At 42.7% G+C, this 23,685-nt stretch overlaps 1 protein-coding gene across 1 annotated transcript in view; it reads right to left on the reverse strand.

Moving 5' to 3' along the window:
* Nucleotides 1-399: 399 nt before the first annotated feature.
* GRK7 (G protein-coupled receptor kinase 7) overlaps nucleotides 400-23,685 on the reverse strand; it is a 43,631-nt gene continuing 20,345 nt past the window's right edge. Inside the window, exons 3-4 of the mRNA XM_082224307.1 lie at nucleotides 10,658-10,929; nucleotides 400-1,919 (exon numbers count right to left, since the gene is read on the reverse strand). Coding sequence (XP_082080433.1) covers nucleotides 1,598-1,919; nucleotides 10,658-10,929 — 594 coding nt within the window. The 3' untranslated portion in view covers nucleotides 400-1,597. The remainder of the gene's footprint in view (nucleotides 1,920-10,657; nucleotides 10,930-23,685) is intronic.

Below are 23,685 nucleotides of genomic sequence, written 5' to 3' on the forward strand. Positions count from 1 at the left end.
GATTAATTTAAGATTACCATTGAACTGAAAATAGAACATTGCAGTATACAGGGCAAAACACAGAATTTGTCATATCTTAATAAGCAGGTCTCTTGTGGTTTTAACTTAGGCCTGAATTCTGGTTCTGTACCCTTGTAATTCTAGCAGCCACAAATGGGAGGATGTCTGAAATAAGTCTGGGCTAATTTTTTAATTTTTTTAATGTTTTCCCTTCAGTTAAAGGAATGCACAGAAACAAAAGATCTTTTTGGTTCAGGCTTCTGCCTGTTTTCCTCGAGTCACTTCATCTGAAGTAGGGCTTTTTCTCACTTTCAAGTATCAGTATTATTAAGGATAAAGATGTGCAGATTGCGAAACAAAAAAGCTGAAATAGTAGGGAATAAACAGAGGAGACACAGCTCTTTGTAGATTAACTCAGTTTTATACAAAACTTTGGATCACAACAATATCTAATTAAAGTTTTACTGGATGAAATTCAGAATGCGATCAGAATTGGAGTCACACTGCTGGATGGATGGCAGCCACATAGATAAACTGATTGGGAGGCAGGCTTAGGTTCAAGATTGTAAATGGCATGATTTTAAAAATTATATTTATCAGTGAGTAATTTGGTGCCATCTGTTTTGAGATTTTCTCCAATTATAAACCTCCCCCAAGTGTTCAATTGCATGCTCACTTTTAAGTTTATACAGTTCGACAGGGCCACAGAAATAATTTCATCTGAGAATTTAGGGTGGGACATAACTTGCATAAATGAACTTCTGCTGTTGAAGAACCCCCAATAACTAGACATTTTTACCTAAGATTTGCCTGCCTAAATTAACCAGCTTCAGAACACCCTGACACACAAAAAAGAAATGTCAAAATGAGAGATTTACAAAGATTTGTAAAAGAACCAGATGTAGTACTGTACACATTTAAGCTAGACATGTTATGTACATTAGTTTCCAACATTAAAAGCACTTGTAAAAACAATTAACCATTTCTTTTAATCCCATTGCTTGCTGAATAAACATTCCTATTGCATTTATATTATTCTCTCTTTAAAGACCAGTTACATACTGGTGTGATTCATTTTGTAGTTTAATTTAAACTACAGCTTTCATCAGAGTGAAAAGATACTATCAGGAAATCTGATAGGAAGTTGCAATCAGTAGCAAAAATATGTTGACTATTGTTTTAATACTTAATAAACGGAGAAGCATAGCCTATATACATTTTTATTGAGTTTCCTACTTAACTGCAATCAGTTTAGACCCACTGTGTCACTCCAGTGATAAGTCTTTTTCATAAAGAACATGGATGTATCACTACTGAAACCTAACAAAGCAGAAGCAGTCTCAAGGGAGGAAAATATATATCCAGATGATTTTGTGTATTTTATCCAGAAATCACCATGAGTTGTTAAGCCATCATGCTATTTTAAAATAATCCTCATTCTTCATTGAAAATTTCCAATAAAATACCAAAATGGAAGAGAACAGTTTATTCGGCTTGCCTTTATGATGACAATGAGTTCTTGCTACACACCTTAGAGTCTTTGAAATAATGGAAGGTTCAATGGTGCATTCCCACCCTTACATTTCTGGTGCAATATTTATAACAACAAACAAACTCCAGATTTCGAGTCAGCAACTAATCTGTGGGGATTGTTCAGGTCTTCAAACAGTCCTGTTTGAATGACTTCTTCCTGCCAAGGTATTGGGATAGCACCTGTTGCAAATTTCTTGAAGAATTTCTTGTCTTTGTCATCAAACTCTATCCCCCGCACTTCAGAGAAGTCGGCAATGTCTGCAACATCTTTGGCATAGACAACGCTGGGATCTGGCACAAAGGGGGGATCTATAAGGCCTGCCTCCAGCCTGTGGAAGTTTATTGATTTGAAGAAAGCATGCTTCCTGGGATCATCATCATTACTCCTGCAATAAGACAAGAGAATTTCAAGGTTAAACTCAAACACGCACAGATCTTAGGTATATTCAACTGCAAAATCAGAGAGAAGTGATCAAAAATAAATTAGTTTGATGTATTCTTAGCTGAAGGAACAAAAGGCTTTTCTACTTCACGGACCAAGTTTTAATCAGGCTGAAAAGCAAATTTGAAGAATATCTACTTGGAAGTACCGTATTTTTTGCCCTATAGGACGCACTTTTTCCCCTCCAAAAATGAAGGGGAAATGCGTGCGCCTTCTATGGGGCGAATACAGGCTTTTGCTGAAGCCTGGTGAGCGATAGGGGTCGGTGCGCACCGACCCCTCTCCCTCTCCAGGCTTCAGAAAGCTCTGCGCAGCCCTAGGGAGACCGGCGTGAAGCCGCGCTGGGCTCCCGAAGGTTGCGCAAGCTCCCAGAGCAATGCCGAAGCTACGCTCAGCTTCGGCATCGCTCTGGGACCCGTTCTGGGGGCTGGGGTCGGGGAAAGCTCGGGCTTCCCCCGCCCCAGCCCCGCGCCTGGGGGGGGATAATTTTTTTCCCTTTATTCCCCCCCCCAAATCTAGGTGTGTCCTATGGGCCGGTGCGTCTTATAGGGCGAAAAATACGGTAGGTCCGTGCAAACCATCATGTTTTGGAAACGTAAGCATCAACGTCAGTCTTAACACTAGACTTTTGATATGCTGCACTATTTAAACTAGACATGAAATTCATCTAATATTAATAAAGATTCTGGTAAGCAGCCCTAGGAACATGTTCATGCATTATAGAGATTTTAACCTAATTCTTCAGACACTTTCATGTGTGGCTTACAATAATAAAGGAATCAGGAGGCAATTTAAAATGTGTTAAACATGCAGGCGCCCTAAAAGCATCAGAATCGAAAAGCAGCTCTAATGCAAACTCGTTGAATACCAAATGGTGTGTATGTTTGTGCATTTAAATGGAATTCCTTCTGTCCTCTACCTTTTCTCCAAGAAGCATAGAAGGACAGTCTGCCCAGGAGGTCCCTTTGAGAAGATCTCAACAGTCTTAAAGACAAAAATGCATTTGACATTGTTCGACCATTTTCTGATCACTGAAAATGTCAGGACTGTCCATCACCTGGAGAACTTAGTCAATGTCAAATGGATATTACACTATAGTGTTTAAAACCTTCTCGTGATTAAGGAACTGCAAGGCTACAATTATTATTGTATCATAATAATACAAAGCAATAAGAATGTACGAGAAGAATATACAATTCTTATTACTCTTTTCTTCCTGAATTATTATTCGTAATAATAGAATTTTGTAAACCACTTTCAGTTCCATTCCGTTCTTATGATCAAGCAGTATATACCGTATTTTTCGCTCTATAAGACGCACCAGACCACAAGACGCACCTAGTTTTTGGAGGAGGAAAACAAGAAATCTGAATCTCAGAAGCCAAAACAACAAGAGGGATCGCTGTGCAGTGAAAGCAGCGATCCCTCTTGCTGTTCTGGCTTCTGGGATAGCAGCGCAGCCTGCATTCTCTCCATAAGATGCACACACATTTCCCCCTACTTTTTAGGAGGGAAAAAGTGAGTCTTATAGAGAAAAAAATACGGTAAAATGTATTAGAATTGTTTTTGGGGGAATAAACTGAGAATCATGATCTAACACTTCCCTCATCTGTCCTTGATTACCAGAGACAGCTCCAATTTTTGAAATCTGAGCCCAGAAAACTGGTGTTTCCATTTTTGCCTTTCAGGGCTGCCTCATTAAAACGTTGTCAAGGTGAGTTGCTAGAGTTGTCATTCTTCAGGATTCAGCTCCTTCCCAGGGTTTCTACACATTACATTTCTGAGCGTGGAGTGGGAGCATTGTGTATCTGGTATGCAAGCATGTTAATGCTAAGGCACCATTAGGTGCACAGCATGCCATTTTGCACGCAAGAGATGCCATTCTTTTGGTTTTTAAAGCCAAAGGTAAAGGGACCCCTGACCATTTATTTATTTATAAATAGGTTCCTCCAATATTTGTAAAGGTGACAGAGATTTTAGTAAGATGCAAATGTAAGGTAAAGGTAAAGGGACCCCTGACCATTAGGTCTAGTCGCGGATGACTCTGGGTTTGCGGCGCTCATCTTGCTTTATTGGCCAAGTGAGCCGGCGTACAGCTTCTGGGTTATGTGGCCAGCATGACTAAGCCGCTTCTGGCGAACCAGAGGAGTGCACGGAAACGCCGTTTACCTTCCCCTGGAGCGGTACCTATTTATCTACTTGCACTTTGACATGCTTTCGAACTAATAGGTTGGCTGGAGCAGGGACCGAGCAATGGGAGCTTACCCCGTCATGGGGATTCGAACCACCGACCTTCTGATTGGTAAATCCTAGGCTCTGTGGTTTAACCCGCAGCGCCACCCACGTCCCTGTGTTGTTTTTAGTCGATAGCTAATATGCTGCATTGACAATGCAGCATATAATAGAGCAGGGCTTTCAGCAATGCATAGTTGCAGCGGGGTCTCGGGTGGTGATTTTCAGTTAGAAAACTGGGATGCTATAAACATGCCTCCCTTTTATTCTGTGAAATGTTGGTGGATATGCATAGAATCTCAGAGATGTGTGACCCACAGGCCAGGAAAAAAATGTGGTACCTGAAAATGACTACTGCCAGCTTAGGAGGAACACATCAGCCTCCACCCCACTCCAGCTCCTACTTGCTGCTGAGTTGAATGCCTGCAGGCTGTGGTAGGGAATAACATTTAAACAAATTCAAGAGCTATCACCCCCTGCTTACAAAGTGGCATTTTAGCACCACCTCCAGGCTGAAATACATGCATGTACAAAAGTAAACAAGAGGCCATAGGGACCTTATAGGAGTAAAGAGTAGGAGATCCACAGATTTTCCAGGATTGGGTATCTGATGGATCTCCCTTTCCCCCTTCCAGATAAAGACAGCTTGAGAACTTGCAGGCACATTTACCTAAACAGGGCTCATTCTCTATATATCACTTGCTGTTCCATGAGATCCAGCTCTGTATCTTTTTGTTTGTTGGCAAATAGACACAGCACAACTCCAATTTGTCCTGAACTTGAATTTGCCACTGAATTTGATGTTATAATTTACCAGATTCATAAACAGACTGATTTATACCTTTACGTTTCCGAGCACAATTCAAAGTGTTGGTGCTGACTTTTAAAGCCCTAAACGGCCTTGGTCCAGTATACCTGAAGGAGCGTCTCCACCCCCATCATTCTGCCCAGACACTGAGGTCCAGCGCCGAGGGCCTTCTGGCGGTTCCCTCACTGCGAGAAGCCAAGTTACAGGGAACCAGGCAGAGGGCCTTCTCGGTAGTGGTGCCCACCCTGTGGAACACCCTTCCACCAGATGTCAAAGGAAAAAACTACCACCAGACTTTTAGGAGACACCTGAAGGCAGCCCTGTTTAGGGAAGCTTTTAATATCTGAAGGACTATTGTATTTTGGTGTTTTGTTGGAAGCCGCTCAGAGTGGCTGTGGAGGCCCAGCCAGATGGGTGGGGTGAATATATATATACTCCTGGTATGCCCCACAGAGAAACCTACGGTCTGCAAATAATAACATCCTCAAGGTCCCAGGCCTCAGAGAGGTTAGGCTGGCCTCAACTAGAGCCAGGGCCTTCTCGGCTGCGGCTCCAACCTGGTGGAACGCTCTGTCACAAGAGACTAGGGCCCTGCGGGACCTGACATCTTTCCGCAGGGCCTGCAAGACAGAGTTGTTCCGCCAGGCCTTTGGTCAGGGCGCAGCCTGACTCCCCCCTCTGGCAACCGCACAAAATCTTGCTTAATCGGTTGCCATCAATTTGATTTTAACTAATTTTATAATGAAATATTTTTAGAATGTATGATTATTTGATTGTTTATTTGATTGTTGTTAGCCGCCCTGAGCCCGGCTCAGCTGGGGAGGGCGGGATATAAATAAAATTTATTTTTATTATTATTATTATTACACACACATATATATATTCCTGTCTCTCTCCTCTGCCCCTTCTCAGTAGTTGCTTCCACAATGGCGAATGCTGTCCGCTGGGACGTGCATTAGGCCCTAAGTAACACTTGTTGCTTTACTGGACGGGACAAGTGGCTGGTCCTAGCCTTTGAGGCCATTGCTTGAAAAATTATTGCTAATTTTAATTTTAGTTGCTTATTACGTTGCTTTTATTGTTCTTTGGTTGTTGCATTGTGCTACTTTGTCATAATCCTGTATGGTATATGGCTCTGTAAATTAATTTTGAAGTGCACTATATAAACATTGCAAGGCAAATAAATTATATCTCTTTGTGGATGAGCAATTTCCTGTGCTCATCATTTATCTTTCCCATCTGGGAGATGGACTTGCCTGAAGGGTTTTGTGTTTATTTTTGTTCGCACATTGCAAAGAGTACAAAATATAATTATACAAATCTCCTAGGAGATGAAATAGTTAATCTCTTCTGACCCTAGCTCTTTTGATGCTGGCTCTTGATCACAAACAACAGAACATTTTTAAATGGTCAGGTGTGCTTATTAAAGCTGCCTATGAGAAGCTTTAACTTACGCAACAGGTACTTAAATAGATCACCCAAGGTCTCAATGACCTTAGAATCTTTAGCTAATCTTTACAATAAGGATGAGCTGTTCTTCAACAATATCTCCAGTATAATGGGCATAGACAGGTTTTCTGCTACCTCCAGTATACAGTGTGTAGCTTCTCTCTCCCATCCCATCTGAATATTTAAAATTACTTCACATAATATGACAACATCTATGGTCCTTTCGAACCCTGTAAGACCATTCATGGATTTCGATATATGTGTTTCCACTACTGGCACTAACAACAATGCGTAAAACAAGACTAGAGGTCTATGCCTTGAATTTGTCTTTCCCCCCTTACTTTTGTTCCAGTGCTTCTTTGTGAATTATCTTATTATATTGCTTTTGAGAGACTCAGAGTAACAAATTTATTGCTGAATGGTGAGAAGGGGACTAGGGGAGGGGGCAGGGAGTGGAATCCTCTTCGTACTCATGCGGAAAATACCACTACTAGCAAGGAATGCTAAAGCAGCATATTTCGGAATATCAACAGCAGCGTGAAAAACATCTGCACAAATAACGGTTACGAGGCGGTTCTCCGATTCCCTCAGAGGTTAATATAACATTGAGCAAGCTGCAGCAGGATCGTACAGGATCAGGAACACGGATGTGGTGTAATAAAAAAAAGGTTCCTTTGCCCTTTTGCAGACTTCATGAGTAGCTGGAAGAACATTACCACATGTAAAACGTAGGGTGGGGTTGAATGACAGGTTATAAAACACAGGCAGAAATGTACAGAGTATGGAACTTCTTTTCTTAAGGTAGGTTGTTCCTTTTGCTTTGGGAAATCCTTCCTTGGAAGGTGTGTTTGGCCTCCTGTTGGCTATGCTGAACCTCTACTGACACTGAGAGCCAGTGTGGTGTAGTGGTTAAGAGCAGTGGACTCGTAATCTGGTGAACCGGGTTCGATTCCCCGCTCCTCCACATGCAGCTGCTGGGTGACCTTGGGCCAGTCACACTTCTCTGAAGTCTCTCAGCCCCACTCACCTCACAGAGTGTTTGTTGTGGGGGAGGAAGGGAAAGGAGATTGTTAGCCGCTTTGAGACTCCTGAAGGGGAGTGAAAGGCGGGATATCAAATCCAAACCCTTCAAACTCTTCTACCGAATACTGCTTGCTGAGAGAGTTGTTTTGATCAGGTACCGCTTGCAGGTTTCCTCACAGGCATAAAGTTGGCCACTGTTAGAACATGTTGTTGGACTAGATGGGCCACTGGCCTGATTCAGCAGGTTCTTTCTTAGGTTCTTTTGACATCTTTAGGTTGATAAGAAAAAAATTAAACGCTCTGACACCTGCTTGTGGTCTTCCCAAGGGCTTCTGGCTAGCCACAGTAAGAACAGGATGCCGTTGGCCTGATCCAGCAGGACTCTTCTTATGTTCATCAGGACAAAGACCACCTTTTCCTGCCTGTCTATATACGAGTTTGTTATTCCGGTACCCTGGCTTTGTGCTTAACTCTTATGCTTTTTATGGTCTCATTACTGTTCATGGCTGTCCTTGACATTATCTGCTGCTTGTTTGTATTTATTTCATCTGATGGTCTGCGTTTTCTATTCTTAACCCTTTCTCTCCTGCTTATAGGGGCCTTTTTTTCCAAAAAGTAGCACAAAACCTTATTTTACCTCACCTTGCCTCTGGGTTTCATTCAGATAGCATGGTTCATTGGTAACAGAGAATTAGTCATGAATCATAGAATTGAAAAGTTGGAAGGGCCCCCCAATATTAGATTATGATAAGTCTTGCATGTTTCTTCTTTAAGCAGGATTTTTTAAAGATAAAATATATTTATATAACTCTGCAACAACTGGATGGCACCACTTTGGTTGTCCCTGGACAAGAGACCTATAATTAGGTTGACAATTTGGCTGAAGTGACTTAAGCATTTAGAACGTGTGTTTGTATATATCCTGACGTCTACTGTATGCAGCCTCAAAATAACAAAAACTTGAAAGCTTGCTTTCTCTTTAAGTGACAGAACTGGAGTGAGGGAAGTTGCCTAACACTTTTTACATCTTGAATTGTGTCACACAGAACTAGAAATAGTTGAATTTACTCATACTGTGAAGGGAAGAATCACATCCTCTGGACACATTAGAATTCCCCACTGAAACAGTACAGGGTGATCCAAACGAGACTATACCTCAGCGCACAAGGTTGTACGCTTTGGCCTACTGACAAAAGGAAATGATGCTATGAGTTCAAGAGTTCCATGAGTTCAAGAAGCCATGCACCCGTTGCTCCAAGACCTTTGGAAAAATCAAATCACTTAAATAACCCATGCAACCCTCCTCCACTTCTAGCTGTATATTCCTATGTGATATTTTGCAGGGTGTTCTGCAGGATTCTTAAACTCTCCTGCAGAAACAACATAGGAATACATATTATTTGTAATATATGTTTGCCCTTGAGCAAATAGCAAGTTTTAGGCTCACTGAAAATCCTGACTGCTGACTAGAACAACACATAGATCAGGGGTTGTAAATGTAGCACAAGGAACAAATGAGAACAAGGATTTGGGGAGGGTGAAGCATTTACCAGAGCCAGTAGGACAGGATGTGGTGGGTTCATGGTTGTGAAGTGTGTGTTGTGCTCATGCTCAGGGGCGTCTTACCCATAGAGGCTAGTGGCGAGGGGCGCCAAGTTCTGGAGGGTGCCAGGGAAGAGGCGGAGGCTGGATGTGGCGCCTCCCAGCATCAGCTCGCTGCCCTCGCCTGCCTCCGCCATGCTGTGCCAAAGCAGCGCTGCACCCAGAGCCTCTGTCTGCCATGGCTACTGTGGCATGAAGTGACCAGCTCAGCTGGGAGGCACCACATCCAGCCTCTGCCTCTTCCCCGCCGGAGGAGCTGCCGTCCAGCCGCTGCCCACCTCCTCCAGCCCTGCCGGCAGTGCCATCCTCCTTAAAAAACTCTGGGAAACGGGGGGGGGGGAGAGCACCGGAGGGAGCTTTGCACCACAGCGCCGGATATGCTTAAGACAGCCCTGCCCATGCTAGTCTTTCCAGATTCCCAATGTGTCCATAGGCCCCAAACAATACGAGAGAGATGCCTTGAACTCCAGTGCTGCCCTGCTGTGGGGAACAAGACCCTCTTGAGATGACCATGCTGTAGGAACTGGACTTCTTCCATCTAAATCCAGGTGTAAATATGTGAACAAATCATATTTCTTAAAGGCACAACAGCCTCTGCCACACCTTCAATTCTACAAAGGAGCGCAGACGCTGGTTGAGGGCCAAGCCCCCTGGAATCCTGTGCACATCTCAGCACGGACTGCGGTGGCCTGTAATAATATTATTGATGGGGGTAGATTAAGGAATGTGCGCTGTAGTTTACATAGGCTGCATTTTACAACCAAAGTACAGCCCTTCTTGTTGTGTCATTACTGGACATCACCTGCGCACAAGGGAACAAAGGAAAAAGACAGAATCAAGAAACTGTATTTCAATGCATTGGCCATGAATTGGAAGTTCATTAAAAAAGCAAAGCAGCTCTAAGAATGCATTCTGTACTATGCCTTTGGAGGAAAACAATTATGGAAAGTATTTTTTTCTCCCTGTTCTTTAAAAGTCACCTGGCCACACCTACACCATAGATTTAAAGTGCATTTAGCAGACATGGCTTCCCACAAAGAATTATCGGAACCGTAGTTTACTGCTCACAGAGCCATAATTCCCAGCACCCTTAATAAATTACAGTTGCTGGCATTCTACGTGTGCCTTAAATGTGCTTGAAATGTATGTGACCACAACTATCAGAGAAGAACTTCAGACTTGAGATAATATCCCTGCCCAGTTAAAGTTAAAGTGTTTTCCTTTCAGTCCACTTATGGTTACTAAATTCCAGGTGTTATTGAACTCCAGTAGGATAGCCACCCTTGAGTTAAACGAAACATTTAAAGCATTTAGATACATGAACTCAGTTTTCCTGTGTCTGTTCTGCTGTAAGAGAACACAAAACTTACATAGGGTAAAATGTACATCCAATTTATGATAGCTCCGTTCCGCTTTCTGGCCAACATTAACAATGAGACACATTTGGACCTTCCCAGCGTAAACAGTCTTAGAAAACTCTATAGAACCTATGAACCTCATTTCCCTAAAACGAATGGATGGCATTACGCCTTAACTTCTTTTTTCAATCAAGATAAATAGAATCGTACCTGGTTCCCAAACGATCTGCTGGTTTCTTTGCCAAGAACGCTTTACAGATATCTTTTGTTGGCTCATCAAAGTTAGCGTGCTCAAACTTCACCTCATCTTCTATGGTTCTTCTTTTAACTTCACTTTTGTCAACTTTCTCTTTGAAATCCTTGAATGGAGTTCGACCAGCAACCATCTCATAAATACTACACCCCATAGCAAACCAGTCCACTGAGTAGGTGTAATTCTCTTCGTTTAGGATTTCAGGAGCCATGTATCCATTAGTTCCAGCCTGTGACAATAAGAAGACAGCTTTAGTAATCCTAAAAAAGCAATGTCTTTGAGGGGGGGGGGAAATATTCTTTTGATTAATCATGTACAATTGCATTTTCAGCTGCAATTACTAGTAATGAAAACAATCGTCTCTTGATACAGATGTCTATCATAGTTACAGCCAAATTATTTGCATACCATGTTTTCCACAAATGCATCTGTGCTGAAAGCAATTCACATAAAGAAGTCTAAATACAGGAATACAATAATGATACATAATGAAAAGTATAATAATTGTAATAGAACATAGAAAAAAGCAACAATTAACAGTTCACTAAACACACATCCAAATATAAGGGAGCATAAAGCTCACCAATGGGTCAAGGAAAAATACCCAATATATTCACATTCAAAAGTAGTCTTCAAATATATAAAGGGCTGTCACATCGGATGGAGCAAGCTTGTTTTCTCCTGCTCTGGAGGGTAAGGTAAAAAAAAGGTAAAGGACCCCTGGATGGTTAAGTCCAGTCAAAGGTGATTATGGGGCGTGGCGCTCAACTTGCTTCAGGCCGAGGGAGCCGGCATTTGTCCACAGACCGCTTTCCTGGTCATGTGGCCAGTAGGACTAAACCACTTCTGGCACAATGGGACACCATGATGGAAACCAGAGCGCATGGAAATGCCTTTTACCTTCCCACCACAGTGGTACCTGTTTATCTACTTGCACTGGCGTGCTTTTGAACTGCTAGGTTGGCAGGAGCTGGGACAGAGCAATGGGAGCTCACCCTGTCGTACACATTCGAACCGTCGACCCTCAGATCAACAAGCCCAAGAGGCTCAGTGGTTTAGACCAGAGCACCACCCAGAGGGTAGGACCCAAACCAATCTCTTCAAGTTACAAAAAAAAAGGAGATTCTGACTAACTAAACCGAGAAGCCCTTTCTGACAGTAAGAGCTGTTTGACAATGGAACAGACTCCCTTGGAAGGTTGTGGACACTCCTTCTTTGGAGGTTTGTAACCAGAGGTTGGGTAGCCATCTGTCATGCATGGTCTAGTTGACATTCCTGAATTGCAGGGGGTTCGTCTAGATGATCCTCGGGGTCCCTTCCAACTCTACAATTCTGTTATTCGGTTCCCTCACTGCGAGAAGTGAAGCTACAGGGAACCAGGCAGAGGGCCTTCTCAGTAACGGCTCCTGCCCTGTGGAACACTATCCCATCAGATGTCAAGGAAATAAACAACTATCTGACTTAGAAGACATCTGAAGGCAGCCCTGTTTAGGGAAGTTTTTAATGTTTGATATTTTATTGCTTTTTTATTCTGTTGGGAGCCGCCCAGAGTGGGCAGGGTATGTATGTATGTATGTATGTATGTATGTATGTATAAATAAATAAATAAAATTATTATTATTATTATTATTATTATTATTATTATTATTATTATTATCCCAAAGCTGGTGATATATGTAGCAGAGCAATGCCCCCCTTTTAATTGGCAAATTAATCTGAAAAAATAGGGGTTGTATTGTTGCTTGTTCTAAATTATTTTACTTTTTTAAAAATCAATTCCATTTTTGGATAGCTTTTATCTTATTTTGAGAACTTTTTTTTAAAAAAAACCATTCTTAGTGAATCTGCAAAAACTTGGAGATACTGCAGAAATTTGTTCAATTAAAATGCACCTATAAGACATTTCCCAATCAGTTATGAAGCTCAATGGCAGACCTTTCAAGGCATTAATAGCCTATCCTAGCCCACAGTGTAGCTGAGATACTAAAAGGAATATAGGAATAGGAAACCACTGGAACAAGCAACTAATAATTATGTGGAACAGAAGCACAGAATACTTTTACAATTTGTCTTGGCACACACAGGGTACAAAGTATAAGTGGCACTTATTCATAGCAGCTTGGGTTGTGCTTGAAATGCCATTGAAACAAACTGCAGAAGCCTTAGGACAGTTTAACGGCTGCAAACATGTTTAATTCTTCAGTACCATTTGTGAATCTGAGATTTGGGGCAGATCTACACTCGTTTATAACGTTAAAATGTGACACCAGAGGATGCTGCAGAGCAGCAAGTCACAGACAAAGGGAAATTGCCACTGAACCTTATACAGTGGTACCTCGGGTTAAGTACTTAATTGGTTCCGGAGGTCCATACTTAACCTGAAACTGTTCTTAACCTGAAGCACCACTTTAGCTAATGGGGCCTCCTGCTGCTGCCGCGCCCCCAGAGCACGATTTCTGTTCTCATCCTGAAGCAAAGTTCTTAACCTGAAGCACTATTTCTGGGTTAGCAGAGTCTGTAACCTGAAGCGCCTGTAACCTGAAGCATATGTAACCCGAGGTACCACTGTAGAACATTCAATTGATTAACGTTTAGCAGATCAATGGAGATCCAGTCTTGGAGAATAGCTTGATTCCAATATTCCCATTGGAAATACAGACGTGGTCATTTTGTACTAGAATCCACAAAGATCTAATTCCTCAAGGACTAGGGATGGGGGAGAAATGTGATTCAGTTCAAACCTGTATCTATCAAATCTATCAAAACAACATGAGAACCAAAACACAACCATTGTTCAAAATTTGTACTTATCTGAATTGAATGCAGTTCCCCAACCAACCAGTGTTTACAAGAAATGAACATTTTAGGGGGAAGTATGTATATATAAAAAAGAAAAATGGGAAAATACCATATGATACAAAAACGCATACTATGCAGAGTTATTGCTTACAACTATGAGTACATAGCGGGTGGCGCTGTGGGTAAAACCTCAGTGCCTAGGGCTTGCTGATCGTATGGTCGGCGGTTTGAATCCCCGCAGCGGGGTGAGCTCCCGTCCTTCGGTCCCAGCTCCTGCCCACCTAGCAGTTCGAAAGCACTCCTAAGTGCAAGTAGATAAATAGGTACCGCTTTATAGCGGGAAGGTAAACGGCGTTTCCGTGTGCTGCGCTGGTGCTGGCTCGCCAGAGCAGCTTCATCACGCTGGCCACGTGACCCGGAAGTGTCTCCGGACAGCGCTGGCCCCCAGCCTCTTAAGTGAGATGGGCGCACAACCCTAGAGTCGGACATGACTGGCCCGTATGGGCAGGGGTAACTTTACCTTTACTATGAGTACATTCATCAAAACTGTATACAAAGGTGTGCTGATAGGGAGAAAATTGCACTAAAATGCTGGCACATTTTTTGTTGACTGAACTAAAAAGTTTCATGAGCCCTTTTTAAAAAAAACACAAACCCCTCATATTTTGTCATTTTGTCACCCCCCTCAGTAATGACACTAGGGTCGGCCCGCACCCCCACACCCCCTTCCTCCGCCACTGAGTCTTAAAAAATCATTTCCCCTTTCTTTTATTGAACCTCACGCTTCCAAATCTAGGAACAGTGCTCTCTCACACATTTTCTCTCTTCCCTTTGGTGCTCTTATGAAAGGTTTTGTTCATGATTTGTATGCATGCTAAGGTTTTTCAGATATGTTCTTTTCTGGATTTCCGGAAAAGTATGCATGTGGAAAAACCCAACAACAAAACTGAGCACAACAGACACACAACTGTGGCTAGCTGTTATGCATGCCTAGTTATGAATCTAATGGAAGGCGTGAGTTTAACTACGGTAATTGGCTTGTTTGGAGGTTCTAGCAGGGGAGCGCAGCTATCGTATACCCTTGACCGAAGAACGGTACACTCCTTCTGTCTGGGATAGTCGTCCTCTTCCACCGAGCGCACAGCTTCGGGGGGGACGCACATGGAGCGGTGAGGGAGGAAGGGGACACCCACCTAGCCAGCCCGATCAGCCGAATCAACCCAGGTGATCAATGGGGTGACAGATGTCACAGCCAGATCCCCCTCACATCTTGCCCTAAGCAGGAAACCTGCAGAAATAAGATGGATTGCTTGCCTCTTCTGCCCGCTGGCGGGTGACTGTGCTGCTGGGGTGGCGACGAGATCGCACTGGCCTATCTATTCTGAATGTATTCTGAATGTTCTTATGTGATGCCAATAAAGGTTATTTGACTTGACTTGACTAATTGGCAGGTGGGATAAGATTCCAAAAGAAGGGAATGCCCACAAGTGTGATCTGTAAGAAGCATATTTGCAGCTGAAACAAAGGCTGAAGCAAATGCGCACCTCAGTGAATTAGGAAGACAAATGAGAAAACAGTGGATTCTCAGCAATACATTGCTCTCATATGGGCATGTCCATGGAAAGGGATGGAGGGGGGAAGCTCCCTTCCATTACACAACACTTTTATAGCTTATCCCAGCACACATGGGTCTATCAATGAATGCTCAATTGGAACTGCTCCTCTTTGCTTCTGGTAGCTACAATTGTGCCTTTCTATTGTTCTTGGTGGTTTCAGCTGATGGATTTTAAATGCAATTTTAAATACGGTTTTATTGCATTTTAATCTGATTATTTTATTAGTATAATCCACTCTTGGAGCCAGCTGGCTGGAAAGCAAAATGAAAATAGAATGAATTAATGATTGAATATAATATTTTGAGGGAAAACCAGCCATTACTGTTTTAAAACACATAGACACAGTTTTTTCTCCCCACGCTTATAACAAGTTTCCATTCTTTAAATAGAAGTCATCTTATAATTGCTTGTTTGTTTTATTCTTAGTTGGAGGGTCGACCAGTCAGCTGGCTATCTGTTCCACTTTACAAGGACTATCTAAAGGGGTCATCTCTATGAAGGATTGCCTAGTCTAAGTCCATTTTAAAGAATACAGGCATAAAAAGGGAGAGAAGGGGCCTTGAAGTTGCCAATCAGACTGAGTAGGCCCAAGGGTCAGTCTTTCACCAGTATGGAGAGATGTATTTCCATTGAAATGATAGCAATAATGTCTAAATGTGGATCTATACATATAAATATAAAAGGGACGACAGAGGACAAGATGGTTGGACAGTGTTCTCGAAGCTACCAGCATGAGTTTGACCAAACTGCGGGAGGCAGTGGAAGACAGGAGTGCCTGGCGTGCTCTGGTCCATGGGGTCACGAAGAGTCGGACACGACTAAATGACTAAACAACAACATATAAATTAGCATATGCAAATATTTGTGGTGTAGCCAACTAAGTTCTGCTCAGAATAGACCCATTAAATTAATGACCTTACGTTCGGTCATGCCCATTATTTTTTATGGGCCTACTTTGAGTAGGACTAACACTGGGTGCAACCTTTTGTCCCCTTCCTCCCCCAACCCCATGCATTTCCTTTCTATCTGTGATGCATAAATGACCATCCTAACAACCAGGCCTCCTGGTGAGTCACTGTCTTCACCCTGGCTACAGAACTGAGATTAGGAAATGGGCTATGATGCGAGGATCTCGAAAGAGGCTATGTGATGAAAATAAAGGCCTGAAGAAGGAAGGAGAGAAGATGCAGCAAATGGAGTAGAGGAAAACAGAAATGAGAAAAGGTGACTCAGGGAGGGGGGGGGAATCTCTTGCAGAGCCCAAAGAAGGAAATACTGTGTGCTGATGGTAAGAAGAGGCAGTCAGGCAAGAGTAGTAGCAAGACAAAAAAGAGCACATAGGTGCAGCTCAGTTCAATACATTGATTGAACGAACCCTTCAATTCTCCATATGCGCATCAAACTGAACCCAGAAGTGACCAAAAAAGTAAAAAAATAATAATGCAAGGAACAGGGCAGGGCATAGGTGGGGCAGGGGCACAACAGGGTGTTTGCAAACTTTTTCAATTGTATATGATTTCACTGATGTGTGCAGTGCCTTGAAATGTAACCCCCGGGAGATGTAATGCAACCGGGGGTTGCCTGTATTATGAAAGCACCAGCCAAACCTCCCTGGGGAGAGCACTGCACAAACGGGGAGCCAGTGCAGTGTGTGTGTGTGTGTGTGTGTGTTTGCCACTGGTAAAAGGGACACTGGTGGCACTATGGTCTAAAACAATGAGCCTCTTGGGCTTGCCAATCAGAAGGTCGGTGGTTCGAATCTGCGCAACAGGGTGAGCTCCTGTTGCTCTCTCCCAGCTCCTGCCAACCTAGCAGTTCGAAAGCACACCAGTGCAAGTAGATAAATAGGTACTGCTGTGGTGGGAAGGTACAAGGCATTTCTGTGAGCTCTGGTTTCCATCATGGTGTTCTGTTGCGATAGAAGCGGTTTCATCATGCTGGCCACATGATCCAGAAAGCTGTCTGTGGACAAATGCCAGCTCCCTCGGCCTGAAGCAAGATGAGTGCCACACCCCATAGTTGCTTTTAACTGGACTTAACTGTCCAGCAGTTATTTACCTTTACATTTTTTACCTTTGCCATTGGTACATCATTTTTCTACTGTGATTAATTTTCATCCTATAGCCAAGACACAGTAAGAAGGAAAACCTAGAAGGAGGAATGAGAAGAAAACGCATTTGGGGAATATTTTAATTAGAACTATCTTTCACTTCCAGTTTCCAGGATTGCTTGGGGAAAATCATATTCTTTAAATGTATTTTTAAATGTATGGTGTGTTCACTGCCCTAGTTCAGCAGTTTCACACTGGAGTTTCTCTGGCAATCTTTGCTGACCTGAAATTCACCATTCATCAATAAAAGATCTTCAAACAGAGGCTCCAACATGTTTCATAGGAAAGAACTTGCTGGTGTCTAGGCACAGATTAAGTTTTGGGGGCTAGATTAAGCAGCAGAGTAACTTTTGGAAGTTCAAGGTTATTATAGATTTCCGCAGTTTTGGGGTCCAACCTTCTTATGTGAAAGGGTTTTTAAAGGAAATTTGGATCCAAAGTGAAAATTTCCATTTCAGTTTTGAATTCGGACATTCTTCTTTTTATTATTTTTAAGATGTTTATATTCAAAATGATGCAATCTGGAAAAGCTAAGAAAATCAATATTCTGCACATCTCTAAGTTTGCCTTTTTGGAGAAATGGATGCTGAAGGTTACACTTAAATAAAAGATCAAAACAATATCTTACCACAATCCCGAGTCATTTTATGGAACTTAGTCTTTTTTATTTCAGTGGTATATGATTTCTAATTTCTGTATTGAGGATTATGGCCCAATGAGAAAACTTAAATACAAGTAATCCTAACACTGGACTTTTATAGTCGTTTCACCCTATTTTAGCAACAAAGGTGAAAATGGTCTGTTTGCTATAGACTTGATTCCATCTTTTTTTTATAAAAAAAAGAAATTCTGGTTGCCGTGTTTTAAAAAATATATTTATATTTATTATTTTATGAATAAGCGCCATGAATTATCACAATATATACGTAACCGTTTGATGAACTTAACCCAAACCGCTTTGACTCCTATAATATATTAACCCTTGGTGCAGCAAATCTGTGAGTAAGGTACACATTTGTAATAAAGTTTTAGGGAGGCTCCAAACTACAAAATGTATGATGCAATTATGATAAACCAAGAGCAAAACAAACACACATGCACAAAAACATCTGGAGCATTCAGTTAAAGTGAACAACTAAATTACAGCGAATGAATTGACATGTGAGTGTAGCGCACCAGATTTCAGTTTCAGTTGAAATCTGCTACTCAGAAAAGGGAATGGAACTGAAAAAGTGAATTCCTCCAGTGGAGTTGTGCATGCCCCCATCCGTTGTACACTAGCTTCAATACAAACAGCCTGGCTTGTAGTAAGCCAGAGTTCCACTTGACATTTGACCCAGGGAATTCTGGCTTAATGCTAGTTAACAAACCAGGAAAATAAGCTGGGATGTTTGGACGTAATGGGGAAGCCCTGGTTTAATATAAACCAGAATCATCACACTGAAGTTGGTGTAGAATTGCAGGAGGGGAGGACTGACGAGGTTTATGGTTTACAGAACCAGGAACAATTGTCTGAACAGTGCCATTGGTTTTACCCTCAATGGGCTGTGGCTGTAAGCCCAAAAAACTTCTAAAAGGAAGCAAGCCTCACTGAACACAATGGGACTCACTTCTGGAGTGGACACGCAGTTTACCGTATTTTTCGCTTTATAGGACGCACTTTTTCCCCTCCAAAAATTAAGGGGAAATGTGTGTGCGTCCTATGGAGCGAATGCAGGCTCCTTGGCTTCAGTGATAGCAACATGAAGCCTCCAAAGCGCAGAGGGAGAGCTCCCCCCGTGCTCTGGAGGCTTCGCGTTGCTTTCGCTGAAGCCGCCTGAAGCCCCCAGAGCGCAGCGGGAACTCCCACTGTGCTCCAGGGGCTTCAAGCCACTATCCGCAAGCCTTCGGAGTGCAGCGGGAGTTCCCACTGCGCTCCGAAGGCTTGCGGATAACCGCCTGAAGCCTGGAGAGCGAGAGGGGTTGGTGCACACCGATCCCTCTTGCTTCGCTTCGCTGGAGAGGCGCTGCGCAGCTCTCCCTCTCTGCGCAGCGCCCCTTCAGCGAAACGGGAGGAGAAATGGAAGGGGCTCCATTTCTCCTGCCGCTTCACTGAAGGGTTGCTGAGCAGAGAGGGGGAGATTTTTTTCCCCCATTCTCCCCCTCCTATGGTCCGGCGTGTCCTATGGTCCGGTGCGCCCTATAGAGTGAAAAATACGGTATATCATAATCTGATTGCCTGGATATTAGCGTACCATTCTACAGCAGGAGTTGAATTTCAATGGTCATACCAGAGAAAGAACTGCTGACCCTTTCTCTCAAAATAGCAGGCGCTTATGAAGTCAGAGATAGCGCCAAGGGGTCACATTTGCAGGCTGAGGCAGTACATTTTTAACTGCATAAGTCTCATTAGTGTTAATCAGATTCCGATGGCTAAAAGACAGTGTATTAAGAACGTAGCCACTGGTTTCCAAAGCAAGAGTAAGTTAAAGGAAAGCCAGTTAAGTTGCTCCCTTCCAGGTCAAAAGAGAAAAGAAAAGCTGCAGACTGGTTTGGTTTTGTTTTTTAAAAAACGATAGGGCAGTAAAGGAAGCAAAAGTATTGGGGAAATGGAGGACAAGTGAATGGGATCTGAGGAATTGAGGGTGTGTGGCAGGTGGAATGAAAGGATTCCCACAGAGGCCAATGGGTGAGCCTCTTTCCTCCGCAGAAGGGTTCCATTTCAACCTCTGGGCATCTCTAACTAAAAAGTAACAGGTGATGAAAAAGGCCTGGGATACCGGGAAAATCACTGCCAGTCAAAGTAGGCAGTAAAGGGCTGGCTGGTCAAATCAGGCCGTTTAATATGTTCATTGTCATTTGGGTGTCAAGCAGGCCACTTTGGGAGGAAGAGAGAGGTGTAAATTCAATGAGTAAAGTTAAATAAATAACTGGTCCTATGTTGAAAAGTGAAAGGACCAGTTATTTAAGTAACTTTATTTACTGAATTTACACCCCTTTCTTCCTCCCAAAGGAAGGAAAGAAGCATTTAAACTTCACTCCACTAAATTAAATAGGTGACTATCAATCACAGATATCAGCCCAACAGGGTTGTTTGTGAGGATACAGTGGAGATGGGGATAACTCTGTGTGCCACCTTATGCTCCTTGGAAGAAAGGGGGACTATAAATGCAAATGATGATGATGATGATGCAGATAGATTAAAAATAAATCAATCAGGTTTCTTTCCACATAAACCTGGGGTGGTGAATGTGTAATTCTCCATATTTTTGTCAGACTCCAGCTCTCATCAGCCCTAGACAGCCTGGCTAATGTTTCAGAGATGACAGGGTGAAGACCAGCACCTTCTGGAAGACCACAGGATAGCTAGTCCTGCTATAAACTGAGGAAGGCAAGTATAGTTCTCCACACCCTGGTGGAGACTGCAATTGTTGAAACACCATACCATTCCAGAGCTCTTAAACATACAGAAGCCCTGCTGTAGCTTCAACATGCCCCCAACTTGTGTTGTTACTTTGAGGAGGCCATGTGAGAATTGCCCAAGTACTCATACTATTTGTCCAACAGTGACTTCAACTCGCCCTCTCTCTTCCTACTGGGCAGGAAAACTCCCCTTTCCCCAATCTGTCCATATAAACCTCTATCACGTTTGTTGCTTTTTAAAAAAGGACCTGACTACAAGTTGCTGTTGTTTAGTCATATCCGACTCTTCTTGACCCCATGGGCCAGAGCACGCCAGGCACTCCTGTCTTCCACTGCCTCCCACAGTTTAGTCAGACTCATGTTGGTAGCTTTGAGAACACTGTCCAACCATCTCGTCCTCTGTCGTCCCCTTCTCTTTCCCAACAACAGGGTCTTTTCCAAGCTACAAGTTACACAACACAATTGCTAATCACATTGTTAATGTATTTTAAGAAAAGAACAACTCAGTACTAGGCATAGGAGCTGGGTGGGTGGGGAATTGCCCACAGGAATGCAGAGCATGGGATGGTGTAATAATAATCTTCCCTTCCCAGCTGTGAGATCAGTTAAACCACACACCCCAACAAGTTAGTATTAGGGGGAAATATTCCATTGGTGCCAATGAGATCCTGTGCCCCTAATGCTAATTGCTGCACCGTGGTGGTGGTGGTGAATAAATTTTCAGAAATGCTGCATTCCTGAAGACAATTGAACCAGCCCTCTTGCACATGTTTAAAAAATCCTTCTGTGATCGCTAATGACATCATGAATATAATGAGTGGTTAGGCCATTTGCTGAAAATTCAACAGCATTTTAGTGCACATTTCTCCTATTATGTGTGAGGATGCTATCGCTTTAAGTGAATCAGATGAGACTGGAAGGGACCTCTAAGCAGGAGACTGATTCAGCAGTAGAGAAGCTATGGCTTCCTTTAATAGGGACTCCTCATTTCACAACTAGTTAATCAAGTTTATCTTATGTTTACGGGCATTCTGGATTCTGAAAGTTATTAAGCTAAGAATAACACAATATCCACATTTTTTCCAAAGCAGTTTTCCCTAGCATAATGCATTTTTGTATGTTATTTTTACTAATACAGTGGTACCTCGGGTTACATACGCTTCAGGTTACAGACGCTTCAGGTTACAGACTCCGCCAACCCAGAAATAGTACCTTGGGTTAAGAACTTTGCTTCAGGATGAGAACAGAAATCGTGCTCCGGCGGTGCGGCGGCAGCAGGAGGCCCCATTAGCTAAAGTGGTGCTTCAGATTAAGAACAGTTTCAGGTTAAGAACGGACCTCCGGAACGAATTAAGTTCTTAACCCGAGGTACCACTGTACATGCATTTCTATATGTATGCATTTGTATGCTAATTGGCTGAATGACAACATTACAAAATTCAAAGAAGTGTGAATTTTGAAGGCTAGGTTTGTTTGGTTCACATATTGCTTTGGAAATTGTGAATTAGGTACGTACGTTCACTTTTAAACGTGAACTGAACGGAATTCCTCCTCCATCCATAGCTCTAGCTGATGATCATTTGGTAGCTTTCTCCAAATTTCCCTCTTCACTGCAAGGACTACGACAGATAGGAACACGAGAGACTCCTATGTATCCCTAGAATGTAGGAATGCAAGCATGACTTGCCTCCCACATTCTTCTTTTACTCATTGCCTCCTTCTTCCATCTTCTGCACCATTACCATTTCACTGGGAAAGGGAGAGCGAGGCACGCATAACAGAACGTGCTTTTCTTTTTGTGTTAACAAATTGGCTCCTCAAAAACTCCCATTCTAAAAAGAAGGCAGAACTACTTCACTAATCTAATTTGATCATAGAAACACAGATGGGGAAAATTGCCGGCCAATTAGATATTTAACAGTCCTACCCTGCAACAAACTATTGCAGCATGGAAAGCATCTTTTTAGGGTAGGATTCCAACCACTCTGTTCTATTCCATCTTCCCCATCTGTACTGTACATTTAGAGCAGTATTATACCATTTTTAATGGTCACAGCTTTCCCCAAAGAATTCTGGGAGCTGTAGTTTTTAAAGGGTGTTCAGAATTATTAGGAGCTACAATTATCAGAGTAGCTTAACAATCAATCCCTCTTCCCTTTTCTCGCTTCCTGTTCAATTACCCCATCTTGTTATCTGTCCCACCCCCCACTCAGGGATCATCTACACTTCCGCTTGACCCCATGCCACTTTCCTCTTGTTTTAGAGTTTCTGCCTCATCTAGGAGTGTGTTGTTGTTGTTGTTGTTGTTGTTGTTGTTGTTGTTGTTGTTGTTGTTTTGCACTTGCGCATATCTCAGGTTCTTCCAACTCTTCTAGTACTTCTCTCAAGTGTGTGGAGCATAAGAAGACCCAAGTCGGTATTAGTATATAGTTCAATCCTAAACATTTTTACTTTATGGATAATTAACAAACAGCTGGGATCACACCCACGTTTGTATATTATACTCAGGGTTCCCCACCCCCCACCCCAGCCAGAAATCATTGGAACTTGGTTCTGGCACCTCTCTGGGAATAAAAAAAATCTTGAACAAAGAGTTCCAGCACCTTTTTTCTAGAAAAATAGCACTGATTACATTACCTCCAACACTCTTTTATCTAAGACTTGCTGTTACGGTGTCAGCAGAAAAATGGCAGGGCATAGATATAGCAAGGACTACTAGGGGTACATAAAGCATCTCTGTCCACTTGACATACAGAGACAGTAGAAGCAGAGCTTCTCAGAGACAAGGGTTATTGATGAGGTTTTGCCCCCACCGTAGAGTTAGCCCCAAGTGTAGTGATAATTGGAAATAGAAATGAAGGCTGCTAATCATTAAGGGAGAAAAGGTGATAGTTAAGGTGAGAGTTATATCTTCTATACCAGGTCACCCCTTCATCTGGGTTGGGAGAAGACTGGAAGAAGACATTGGCTATTTCATTACTGCCTATCTCCTGACCATTCATAGATCATGAAGTCACCAGTGGGAAGGAACACATAAGAGATCCGATAATGCACCAAG

Source organism: Podarcis vaucheri (genome assembly GCF_965113315.1).
Source record: "Podarcis vaucheri genome assembly, chromosome: 5".
Lineage (NCBI taxonomy): Eukaryota > Metazoa > Chordata > Lepidosauria > Squamata > Lacertidae > Podarcis > Podarcis vaucheri.